At 42.4% G+C, this 12,696-nt stretch overlaps 1 protein-coding gene across 4 annotated transcripts in view; it reads left to right on the forward strand.

Moving 5' to 3' along the window:
• Nucleotides 1–12,696, forward strand: part of UBE3C (ubiquitin protein ligase E3C) — a 1,218,167-nt gene that overhangs the window by 608,801 nt on the left and 596,670 nt on the right. For all 4 annotated transcript variants that reach the window (XM_086941492.1, XM_086941495.1, XM_086941493.1 and 1 more), the window contains one exon: nt 404–636. In XM_086941492.1, the coding sequence (XP_086797618.1) occupies nt 404–636 (233 nt within the window). The remainder of the gene's footprint in view (nt 1–403; nt 637–12,696) is intronic.

The raw sequence follows: 12,696 nt of genomic DNA on the forward strand, positions 1-12,696 counted from the left end.
CAGTGTCGGTTTTTATCATGACTCTGTGTTCCTGGTGTGGAAAAGCTGTGTATAAGAACTGACGTCAGCGCGCAAAGGCGCCGTCTAAGTACTCCGACGACGTCATCCCGGCGCCAACGACACCGACGACGGACGCGGAGCCCCAGACGACGCCTACCGACACGCAGGGGTACTGCTGCGCAAAACTTTCCGGATCCAGTCTGACGCCTGGGGATATTCTAAGGTAAGGAATCTAACACTAACTACTGTTTCTTACAGATATATCGTTACCGAAGGTAAGTAACTTGTGCGATGCAACGTCTGCTGTACAACCGTGTTGTTGATGGAAGTCACTACAGCACACAAACATTACAAGTGTGTGTGTACATGTGTATTAAAAAATTGTGTCTTGTTTTCGTTTCAGCTGTAGGGCAAGGACAATCATCAATGATGCCTTTTACTTTAGATGAGCTTGTAATCTTATCACGCTGTCTCCGAGATGCATGTTTGGGGATTATCAAATTGGCTTATCCTGAAACAAAACCAGAGGTTCGTGAAGAGTACATTGCAGCATTTAGAAGTGTTGGAGTTACAACCAATGTTGAAATGCATCAGCGAATACAAACAGAACAAAAACGATGGATTCAACTCTTCAAGGTATGAAATGGAAATTCTGAGATCGAAACAATGTATATTTTGAACATTCTAAATTTACTGTGCTAAAGCTATGGCAGTTCAGTTGGGTTGCCTGATTCCTTGTGTTTTTGTATGGCATCAGATATATAGGCATGATTTGGGTTCCTACAGGGTCTCCCTCAGAAAAGATACTCTCACTATGCCTGAACAAATGTTTTCCATTTTTTTTGTTGGTCCCGTTATTTAAGCATTCAATGCTATATTTGTTCTCCGCCAAAGTAATTGCACTTCTTTTTTTACATAATTACTACCTTTTTGTCTTCTATTCTTCACATGCACATACAAATCCTTTTCTTTTTTTCTTGATCTATTTCTTTACACTAATTGTGCTGAAAATAAACTAAACTTAACACTTCTCTTGGTTCATCACAAGTTTAGGTACTTCACTATTTTGAGTAATTCTTTATTCGATGATTAAAAAACATCATAAAAGTACAATATATTTACAAAGTTAAAATAGGATTAAATTGCAGCTGGAGATAATCTAGAATTACCAATACAAACAGGTAAAAGAGTAAAAAGGATACATAATTAAAAACCACGTTACTTTAGCTAACTCCTCTTGTATTTCTTAACGTCACGGCAAGCCTCAAAAAATTCATAATACAATAGAGTGTCCATGGGTCATTAGCTCTTTGAAGGTAGTGTAAAGCCATTTTACACGAGTGGATCTCCGGCCTGAATCGATCAATTAGGTAAGCTTTGGTCAAGAGAACCTTGTGTATACTGCACACATAAAGCCCTCTAGTGAACAGTATATATTAAATCAATCCCCTCTGGTCTCACTTCCAGATATTGAATTTTAATTAAAATATCGGTGGCTCCTCAGTACATAAAGAGAAGGAGACATTGCAACATAAAGGTAATTCTTTAATTCTTGAAATTGATGAATTTGAATAGAGACAACAGGGTCCAGATTGTAATAGAGGTCCCTCTTTTCTTTGTCTGGAATTACAGTTCCATACCACCCAACTCCAAGAAAACACAGTTATCTGACAATGCCAAAAAAAAAGGAGAAAAGAAAGAAACTGTGGTTCAAAGGTAAATATGATGAAACCGCATGTAGCATAAAAATGGACCCCAAAGAGAAAGATCTAAGTAATAGGTGATGTTTCTTATATTGTTCCTAAAGGTGGAATTGATTTTAAACAACAGGACTTGGAAAATCACCAGTCTTGGTTCAGCCTCAAAAGTACTCCAGGCTGACCAGAGAAGAACGCCCAAAATCTAAGGCAAAGGCATACAATCTAAATGAGGTATTGAATTGCCTGTAATTATTATTAAATATTCCTGTCCGGATTTAGAACGGAGTATGTAAAGTAAATTACCCTATTAGTGGTAATTTTTATCTACTGATAACCAATCGTGCAAAGCAGGGTCTTTGCTACTGGAACAGTTGAAATTTGAGAGACCCACTAGTTTGTCCTGTAGAGTGCCTATAACTTGTTTTTTAGATAAAAAAGATTGGGAATAAAGCCTATAATGCATGCCATGAAGCAAATTTATAACAATGAACGATACATACAAAAGCCTGTGTAATTGTAGCAAAAGATTCCGTTAATGTAAATAATAATTGTATGTTTTCTTTAATTAGAGAACTGTCCTGAAGGTGTTATTGCAACATACCGAAACGCTGCGTCGACATTTTGTTTCTTTCAAGTGAATTTATGTTTTAAATCTGTCACTGTGTTTTTACACAGTTTTTAATGTTCTATTGTAATGGCACGTATATGCATAAAATTTATGTTTTTATAAACTATTAAATGAAAATGTTTTAATACAATTATTTTTGCGGAATAATCTTTTATTATAACTGTGCAACATGACGATAAATCTGTAGTAAACGGCACTAGTGGGCTCTTGAATCAGCTGCCAGTCCTTTCTCCCATACAGGGATCTAGGGATTTTTTCCTATTTTCAAACTTCACATAATTTAGCCAGGGAATGTGTAACCCTTTGTCCCTGTGCAAGCAGTCTTCCAAAATTTGTCTACCTAAGACTGCCTCAGGATTTGACCAGGTATTCAACCATGCCAATATAGGTCTTAGCTTAATCTGGTCCTCAATAAAAGGACTCCCCAGTTCACTGTGTACAATTGCGGCTGAGGTACACTGAGGGACTTTTAAAATCCTTCGCATACATTTATTTTCCTCAACTTGCAATTGCTCCACATTCACATAACCCCAGACTTCCGACCCATATACTACTCTTGCACAAACTATTGAATTATAGAGGTTCAAGATCTGTTCAGGAGACCAACGATCCAGCCTGCGGCCGTAGTTTGCTATGGCACCATTTATGGAGATTAATTTTGAGCTGCGGTCCTCCACTAGGGATCTGAATTTGAGTGCCCCGTCGAACAGTAGCACTAGATAGGAAAAAGACTTCACCTTCTCTAGTGTGTGGTTCCCTATCCTATAGGCGAACCTTTTACACGGTTTAGAGCCTGCTAGCATCACGAAGGATATACTCAGGTACTTCACTACATTTATTGTTGGAGCTTTTACTTGAACTGCTGTTTGTTCAGGGTCCTATTTCAAACTTAGCATGCATGGTTTTTCTGGCTGACTAACTTATTTGTCTGTTAAAAAAAATGTTCCCTCGTTTAGAAGAGTGGAATATAAATTAGTAGTGTTTCAACAGCTGAGAACGTTTAGGGAATTACTTTATTTACTCACATAAGGCAATATGTGGATGCCTTGCTGTTTGGATCAGTAAGTGATTAGTTGGTTGTCCCAGATGTTGATGGAAACAAACATCTCAGACACATGTTTGATGAGTGCCTTGTGTGCCAGCACCTTAAATGCAGGGCCAAAGTGTGAAAAGGTCTAATACCTTGATTTAATTGGAAAACACTTAATCTGTAAGCACATAGCCAATGTCTGAAGAAACAAGCACTTGGTGGGTGATAGCAGGCAGCATATTTTATGTGAGCTATGAGATTGCTTGGGATTCCTCAGATCTGTGAACTTTCAAAGTTCAAAGTTCAAAAAGTTTATTATGATTTGGCTCTCATTGAGGGCCACATAAATAACGCACATATTAACATAGCAAAATTAAACACAAGCTACATACAGCAACAGAAATAACCACTTGTTATGTACAAAGAATGCACTCATTAACATCTCCCAAAATCACATTAATATATATGTAAAAATTCTTTAAAATATTTAAAAATTCTGGAACAGAACATTTCGTTAGGGGGGCAATAAAGAGCATGTAAGAACATTTTTACATTCATAATTCCCAATTGTAGACAAATTGGTTTTATCCATTTTTTGCACAATAAACGTAATACCGGACAAATAAACAGTACATGGTTAAAATCTTGAACGGCATTATTACATAAATTGCATATTGGAGACACTCCATACCATTTTGCGAGTAGTATATTAAGTGGAAGCAAATTATGACGTAGAAGGTACCATACCCTACGGACACCATGCAGAATGTTCCAAGTTAAGTATTGTTGGGCTAGTTTAGGTGTATAGGTTAAAACCAGGGCTTCCCTTTCTTTATACTTTTGTTGGGCAAGTATATCCAGTTTATAACATAGTTCCCAGGACATACTTTTTAACTTTAATTTTAACTCTGATGGAGAAAGTGAAAATAGCGTACTTTCATCCAGTTCCAGTAATGAAACAGCTTTTCTAAAATTTTTTACCAGCTGCGAGAATTCATTAAAGTTGCCCAATAGTTCCTTTTTTAAAATTTCTCGTAAGGTTCCTGGTTTACCTCGGGCTAAGCATGCTACCCATCTTACGAGAGCAGCCAACCCTTGAGCCCAGCAACTTCGCAGTCCGAATTCCAGCCTGCAAGAAGATGTGGAGCAGGCTGAATTAAAAGAGGAAATTTTCCTTAATACCTTCCCCTCCATTTTTTGCATAAAATCCCATTGATTTAAATCCACCAATTCCATTCCATAAAGAAGGGTAGCAGGAATCTTCGCTCGGAATACCTCCAAGCATAGGGAGAAGTGCCTCTTCCCCGTCGCTTTATACAAGGAACATAGTCCCCTACCATGGGCCATTGCTTTTCTAGAATTATTTTCGATGTGGGGCTTCTCACTGAGGTTAGAAGATATTATTTTGCCTAGAAACGTGTAGGAGTTAACTACCTCAAGTTTTTCTCCGCTTAATGTCCAGTTAAAACTCCTAGATCTGCACTTCTTCTTACCAAAGATGCACATGATTTTGCTTTTTGAGCTATTAATTTTCATATAGTGTGCATCAGCAAATTCATTCAATGTATGGAGACGATTAGCGAGACCTTTCGGGGTCAGATCTAAAACAAGTATATCGTCTGCATACATTAGAATAGATATAACACTTCCCCCAATTTTTGGGGCTAGTCCCTCACAATCTGCAACAGCGGTTGGCAAATCGGCCATATACAGGGAAAACAGTGTGGGTGCCAATATACATCCTTGTTTTAGTCCATTCCGGGAGGGGATAGCTTGGGAGAGACCCCTTTCACCGCCTTGTAGCACCCTACACCATGTGTTCCAGTGTAGGGACTTAACTAAATCCAATAAGTATCCCGGCATACCCAATGCCGACAGCTTTCTCCACAGCGTCGGTCGGTCCACCCTGTCGAACGCTGCGGAGAAATCTATAAATGCTGCATATATGCCCCCGCCACGTACACGAACATATTTGTCTACAATTACCTGTAGCAAAGTTAGGTTATCTAGAGTTCCATGCTCTTTTCGAAATCCTGTCTGTTCCCTAGGTATAATATTATTTAAATTTGCCCACTCAGTTATTAATACTAATAAAAGTTTCGCAAAAATTTTCCCTATCGCGTCCAATAAGGCAATTAGGCGATAATTAGAGGGATTATCCCGGTCTCCTTTTTTAAAAATTGGGATCAGGATACTTCCCCGCCAAGAGTCGGGAACTGTTCGAGTTTTAAAACACGCCCGAAACACTGGAAGAAGAATCCTGCTCCAAGTAGTTACGTCTTGCTTGATTATAGACATGGGCAATTCATCGGGTCCCATAGCCCCGGAAGAGCGCATGCTCTTGATTGCGGTAGCTATGGAGTGCTCAGTGGGGTGTTCCATTTTAGAATCGGTATTAAGATCTGGAACCCATGCATCGCCCTCTGCAACATTGAGCGCATATAAGGTAGACACAAATTGGGTCCAGACATCTTCTGTAATAACAATAGGAGTGGACGTTTTTACAGATCCACATCCTTGCCTTATTATGGACCAGAAATCTCTAGAGTTTTTACAGGTTGATGCCTCTCTTAGCTTGATCCATAAAGTATCTTCTTTGTCTCTTTTAAACTTGGCTCTCAATCTCACCCTCTTTCTTTTTAACAGAGCTAACTGTAATCCGTTCTCCCCTGATCTATTAAGGTATTGCATCCTAACAAGTTTATTAATCTCTTTATTTAACCTTAATAGAGGACTAGGAGAAAAATATTTCTTTTTATAGATTCCTGTACTCCTAGCCATTTCGGTAACTTTTTGGATGAGGGTTTCAAGGAACATGAATTCTCTACCTTGCCAATAGTCGAGCTCAGAGTGCCGATTAATAGTAAAGCCTCTGTTCTTTAAGGACCAGAGGTCAGATTCAGGGGGTATTAATGAGACAGTTAATTTAATAATGTTATGGTCACTCAAGGGGGTATGAGTGATTACCAAATCTTTAAGAAAAGAGAACGTGTCAAAGTCTGTTATTACATAGTCCAAAATAGATTCTCCCCTAGTTGAACCATGTGTATAATTAGCCGGGGTATCAGAAGGCATTCTGCCATTTATAATAATTCCCTCCATGGCACTGAGTTCCCCAAGAAGAATCTTGCCCCTTTTGTTAGTTTTTATTTTATTGGGCAGGAGAGCTTGGGGAATATTATATACTTCTTCCTTTGCTTTGTTTCTAAATATGTCTAAGGAAGTATTAGACACTTTACAATTTAGGTCCCCCACCAGTAGTAAGTATGGGGGGTCATCCACCTCTAATAATTGCTTTATATAAGAAAACATACGTTTTAAAACTGTCGTAAATTTATCCTCAGGAGGAATGTAGGCATTTAATATTATAAACGAAGACCGTTGAACAACGGGATCCAGGTTAGAAATAGTTATGGCTTGGAATAGATTACTCTCGTCCTTGTAGTGTGAGAATTGCCATTGTAAAGCATTGGATAACAAGCAGGCAATTCCGCCTTTAGCGTGGCCTTTTTTAGATGGAGTTGCAGCGGCCTCTAGGACGAAGTAGTCATTCCCTCCATAAGGAGGAGTATCACACCATGTTTCTTGGATACAATACACATCCGCATTCAGGGAGAGGAGATAATCAAATTTCTCAGGGCAATTGGACAAGCCAGCGGCATTCCAAGAGACAATTTTTAAACACGGGTTAAAGATGTGAAGATGGTCGTGGGTTTCTCGAGGTGGTATTTGAGAGAACTCCAGGTAACCAGTTCCACATCAAAGAGTCTTCTGTTAGAGGGTTATCTGTGCTACCAGGTAAGGGGAGGACCTGGGAAACCATACGTTTGCCTCTGGAGAGCCAGATTTTTAGGTCATTATTACATATAGGAAAATCATCCTGTCCAGAGGTCAACTTTGTGTTTCTTTCATTAAGAGAAAGGCACGAGTTTTTATTAACAAAAGGTAGCACGTCAATTCCTCTACATTGGAAGGCTTCGGCTTGTTGGAGAACTAAATTAGCTATTATCTGTGAACTTAAAAACTAGTAGTCTATCAGACCTTTTGAGATTAAATAAATATAGAATCAACAAACGCCATTAATGTTCAGGATCAAGAAAGACTTCTAGTGTGCCACAAATGTTTAGATTCGACTAATTTCAAAAATATTTGCTTTTCAATTAATGTTTTCTTTTTGGAATCAATCTGAAAAAAAATCAGTATTACTTGAAAGCGCAGATTTTTGAACCACTAAATTATCCTGTGCCACCAAGGTTTTTCAACCACCTCCAGAAATGCAGAAATGTTCTAGTTCTATACTGGTAATTATTGACCCATGTTTTTGACTGTAAAATCCTCTTACTAAAAAGGCATTCACATGTGTATTGATCTGAGAGGCTCTTCCTCTAGCAGTAACAATTATGTCCCTCATTAGCAACGGTATCAACTCTTCACATTCATGCTTAGATATCAGAAAATAGTGAAAGAGGCAGAGCTCTTTTCCAGGGTTAATACTAAAGGAATCAGCTGCTATACATGTGGATGGTTGCATCCGGCTAACTTATTCTTGAAGTATAATCAAACGGGGGCAAAAAAAACACCAGTATGTTGTTTCCCAATGTTAGAAGATTGTACTGTAGCGGAAGTTCTGGGAGAGGTTACTGCCTTCTTTATTTAGTCATTACTGTGGTGGAGTTCAGTGATTCTAATGATGAGCACAGTCTTCTGGACAAAGGAAATTGAAGTCTTGACTGTAGAAAAACTGTATTTGAAGAGCATCTCAGCTAGTGTTGCACCCCTTGAAGCTCAACCAATGTGAGGTAATAAGTCAGATGAAATTGAAGAAACTGTATTAGACTGTACATTATGGTGAATGTATGGAGGAAACTATACTTGCAGCTCTTTATTGTTGTTTATAATGAAATGTATGGATTTGAAGCCAAAAGTTCTAAAGTGCTCACACACCTGGCCCCAAAAAAAGATTTCTGCTTAAAGCAAACCCAGAGGTCTAGTAACATAATCCGTTTTCTCCAGTTTACTTGTTTGGTCCAGTAGTTGCCAGAAAACGTTTAAACTCCTTTTTATTTCTTTATTTATGAGTTTACAAACATCCTGTACAGCAGTCAACTTCAGATATGCCATCTAATGCATGTTCGCTGTATTCATACATGACCCTTACTTGGTTACTATGACATGTAAAAATTATACATTCAGGTACTAGGATTTATAACATTTTCCAGAAATAGGATGCTGTGAGCATTCAGCATACATATTACCGCATCAGAATAAACCATTTATTTTCTCCAATTCACAACACAGCTGTAATCACAATGTATCTCCTTTCATAGTTCCATCATATAATTTTGCCTAGTCTTCCTTCAGCAAATATGTTAACGAGGGAAGCATAAACTCTTCTGAATGGGCTGCCAAACTATTCATTTCAGGATGTTGCACATACCACCATGGATCATAAGCTTATTACTACATCCCTGCATAAATATTGTACAGCCCCCTGTCTAGATATTGAGAAACCAAAAGGCTTGATTCACAAACTGCATTTTGTAGTACATTTATTAGTACTGATTCACAAACTGCATTTTGTAGTACGTTTAGTAGTACTGCAGTAGTACTAAAGTACTACAAAATGCAATTCACAAATCTATGTTCTGGGATGTCTGCCACTTCTATTGCTGCAGAGATCTCCACACACACATACACCTACATTTTGGTAGTCCATGCAGGAGCGACCGAAGGAGATGCTGGAAAATTGGATTAATTACTACTAAATGGTAGGGGCAAAGGGGGGGGGTATCGGGAGGGACAGGCTACTGAAAACACCCATCCACAAAAATGTAAGACTATTGGTATACCCAGATTGTACTTAAAGGTTCTAAAATAGTAGTAAATGTACTTAAGCCCAGCATTAGAAGAAGTCTAGCACCACACATGGCCACTCATAGGTACTACAGCACTCTGCCACAGAAAATAATGCAGATAGGGACATAGCATAACGCCCCATAGGAAATAATTGTAAAGTCTAGAACTGCGTGAAATTCTCCAGTAATGGATCTTCTAGAGATTTACATGTGTGAATCATTCCCCGTTGTGGAAATGGAAGTCCCACGGATCCATAACAAAGCAGTATGTATCACTATCATAGGCTATAATGGCAATGAAAAAGTCAGTTTAATAGCCTATCTGTGTCTTTTAAAAAAGGACCACACTTCAACTATAACCAATCAGGCAACAGAACCATCTACAACACTCCAAACAGAGGCTGACCCCCTCAGATTTTCTATCACATGTCATGTGAACGGAGTCTCCCTGACCTTTGCTTAGTTTCTTCAGCTAGTAACTCTTTTTGGATCATCCAAGATTATATGTTTCATTCCTCTGACCGTGCACTAATATGGCAGAGTAGCAGAAAATAAGGTAAAGGACGTCAAAATATATCTGAAAGAGACTATTAGTAATAGATTCCTTACCTGAATTACCCCCAGGCGTACCCCTGCGTGTCGAAAGGTGGCGTTGGTCGACTACGCTTGGTCGCCAGAATGACGTTGCAGTAGCTACTTAGACGCCGCCCTAGCTCGCTGACGTCAGTTCTTTCTTTTTCCGCTCCAGCCAGCACAGATCCAGAGAGAGCGGTACCTCCAGTCACTTTTTGACTGACTTTTTGCGACTTTTGCCAACACCGTTTTTGAGTCTATCGACTCCTGGTGCATGCAGGGATGTCCATTCGTCCTCGGCCCGGCTTCAGGGCTTGTGACACCTGTCGCACGCTGATGTCGGTTACGGACCCACAATGTGTGTGCTTGTGGTGCCTGGAGGGCGACCATGATTCCAAGTCGTGCTCCGACTGCCGGACCATGAATCTGAACTCTTTGTGAGAGCAGTCCCAAAAGCTTCTCGAGGCCCGACAGTTCACTCCGCGCCGTTCGAGGTCCCGGTCGCGTGCGCGGTTGAGGGACCGGTCGCGGAGTCCCCACCACCACTTGTCATTGAAGTCTTCGCACTCCTGAGGTAAGCCGATGCACAAGAAGAAGTCGAAGAACCATCGTCGCTCTTCACCTTCTCAGCGTCTGTTGGTCGTCGAGGCGAGGGATGCAGATGGTGCCCGTCCCTTGGCCCTGTGTGTGGAGCCTAAAGCATCAACTCCGTTTCCCTCCTTTTCCGGGAGCCGGAGTCACCCCTTCCCAGCTTCGGAGTTTCTACGAAGCTATGCATGCCATCTTTGGGCAGCCCGACTCCTCCGGCGCGCCTTCGGGGCCCGTGGACTCTGCTGGGGTCCCTGGGCCTTCGACACTGGTGGCTTCGGCCTCGCAGGGTCCCCTTGGATCCAGGCCTGGATCTTTATCGGCGCCAGTCGACCTTGTTACACCTCCCTCGGCGCCAACTCCACCGGCACCACGTCCGCAGCCACAAGCACTTTCAGTTTACCAAGCTCCCCTCTGGCCTTACCAGCGCCCCTTGGGTGTGAACAAAAGTGATGGAGGTGGTCGCAGCTCATCTGCGTAGATCAGGGGTTCCAGTCTTCCCCTATCTTGACGACAGGCTGTTGAAGGCCTGCTAGCCCCAGGCAGTCGTCTCCCACCTCCAGACTACGGCGGATCTTCTGCACTCTCCGGGGTTCACTATAAACGTGTGGAAGTCACACCTGATTCCTTTTCATCGGAGCGGTACTGGACACAACACAGTTTCAGCCTTATCCTCTTCAGCAGTGAGTTTAAGATATTCGGGCTATGAATCCGATCCCGGGTTTCGGTCAGATTGACCCTGAGGCTGCTGGGCCTCATGGCCTCCTGCATCCTGCTAGTAGGTCATGCCAGGTGGCATATGCAGGCTCTACAGTGCGACCTGAAATTCCAGTGGGCACAGTATCAGGGGAATCGGAGGGCACTGCATGTCAATTGAAGTGGTGGCTAACGAACCAGGATTGGGTCAACGGCAGATCCCTCTCCCTTCCCCCACGAGAGTTTACAGTGGTGACAGATGCATCACTTCTGGGGTGGGGTGGCCAAATGGGAGAGGCACAGATCAGAGGTCTCTGGTCTCCGGCAGAGTCCGGGCTCCACATCCACCTTCTGGACCTCCGGGCGGTCCGTCTTGCACTAAAAGCATTCCTTCCCTCTGTTCGGGAAGAGTAGTGCAGGTGTTCATGGACAACACCACCACCATGTGGTGCTGCAATAAACAGGGCGGGGTGGGGTCGTGGACCCTATGTCAAGAGGCTCGCCGTTTTTGGACATGGCTGGCACATCAGGGCATATCCTTGGTGGTTCAACACCTGGCAGGTTCTCTGAACACCAGGGTGGGCAAACTCAGCCGCAGGTGCATGATGGATCACGAATGGCGTCTTCACTCGGAGGTGGTGCAGGGTCTCTTTCGACTGTGGGGAGAGCCTTGGATAGATCTATTCGCCACTGAAGAGAACGCACAATGTCAGCGATTCTGCGCGTTGGAATTTCCAAGGCGGCACTCGCTAGGTGATGCTTTTCGACGCGAGGGGCGTTGCGTTCTTCTATATGCCTTTCCACCTATACCACGTCTGCCCAAAGTGCCGAAGAAGATCAAGCGCGACCGGGCCCAAATCATTCTGGTGAGTCCCGATTGGGCACAAAGAGTCTGGCATCCCAAGCTGTTACACATGACCATCGATCCTCCGGTCAGACTGCCTCTTCGGGAAGATCTTCTGTCGCAGCAGCAGGGGACGGTCCTCCACTGAACCTGTCTAGCATCCACCTCCTTGCGTGGAGATTGAGCGGCAGCAGTTCACAGCCTTGGACCTTCCTTCTGAAGTCTGTTATGTTATCTTGGCAGCCAGGCGTCCCTCCACTAAGATGGTATACGTCTGCAGATGGAACAAATTTGTGACATGGTGCACAGCAAAGGCCGTGGATTCCCTTTCCGCCCCTCTTTCTGAGGTTCTTTTGTTCCTCCTCTCTTTGACCCAGCAGGGATCTGCTCTGCGCACTCTTAATGGGCTATTTTCCTGCCATTTCAGCCTTTCTTAGGCTTCCTGGTCAGCCTTCTCTCTTCAAGTCCCCTGTTGTAAATTGCTTTGTTAAGGGCATTACTTATCTTTTTCCTTTTTAGGTCTCGCTATTCGATGCGCATGCGCATCGAGCTTGCGAGGATATAGGGCTTTAACCAGAGTTAAACTAACTGGGCGATTTGGTGCTGTGCCCGTGGCTTTTAGGTCAATGCGCAAGCGCATTGACCTAAAATGCGCGTGCACAGCACCAAATCGCCAGCCATCTGTTCCCCAGCTTGGATCTCCTGGCTTCTCCTCCCCTAATTATCCGCACATCAAAGGCTGCTCCCGCCCCCTGCTTCACACTTCAAACGAATGCTACCGA

Source organism: Lissotriton vulgaris, chromosome 10 (genome assembly GCF_964263255.1).
Source record: "Lissotriton vulgaris chromosome 10, aLisVul1.2, whole genome shotgun sequence".
In the NCBI taxonomy this organism is placed as follows: Eukaryota; Metazoa; Chordata; class Amphibia; order Caudata; family Salamandridae; genus Lissotriton; species Lissotriton vulgaris.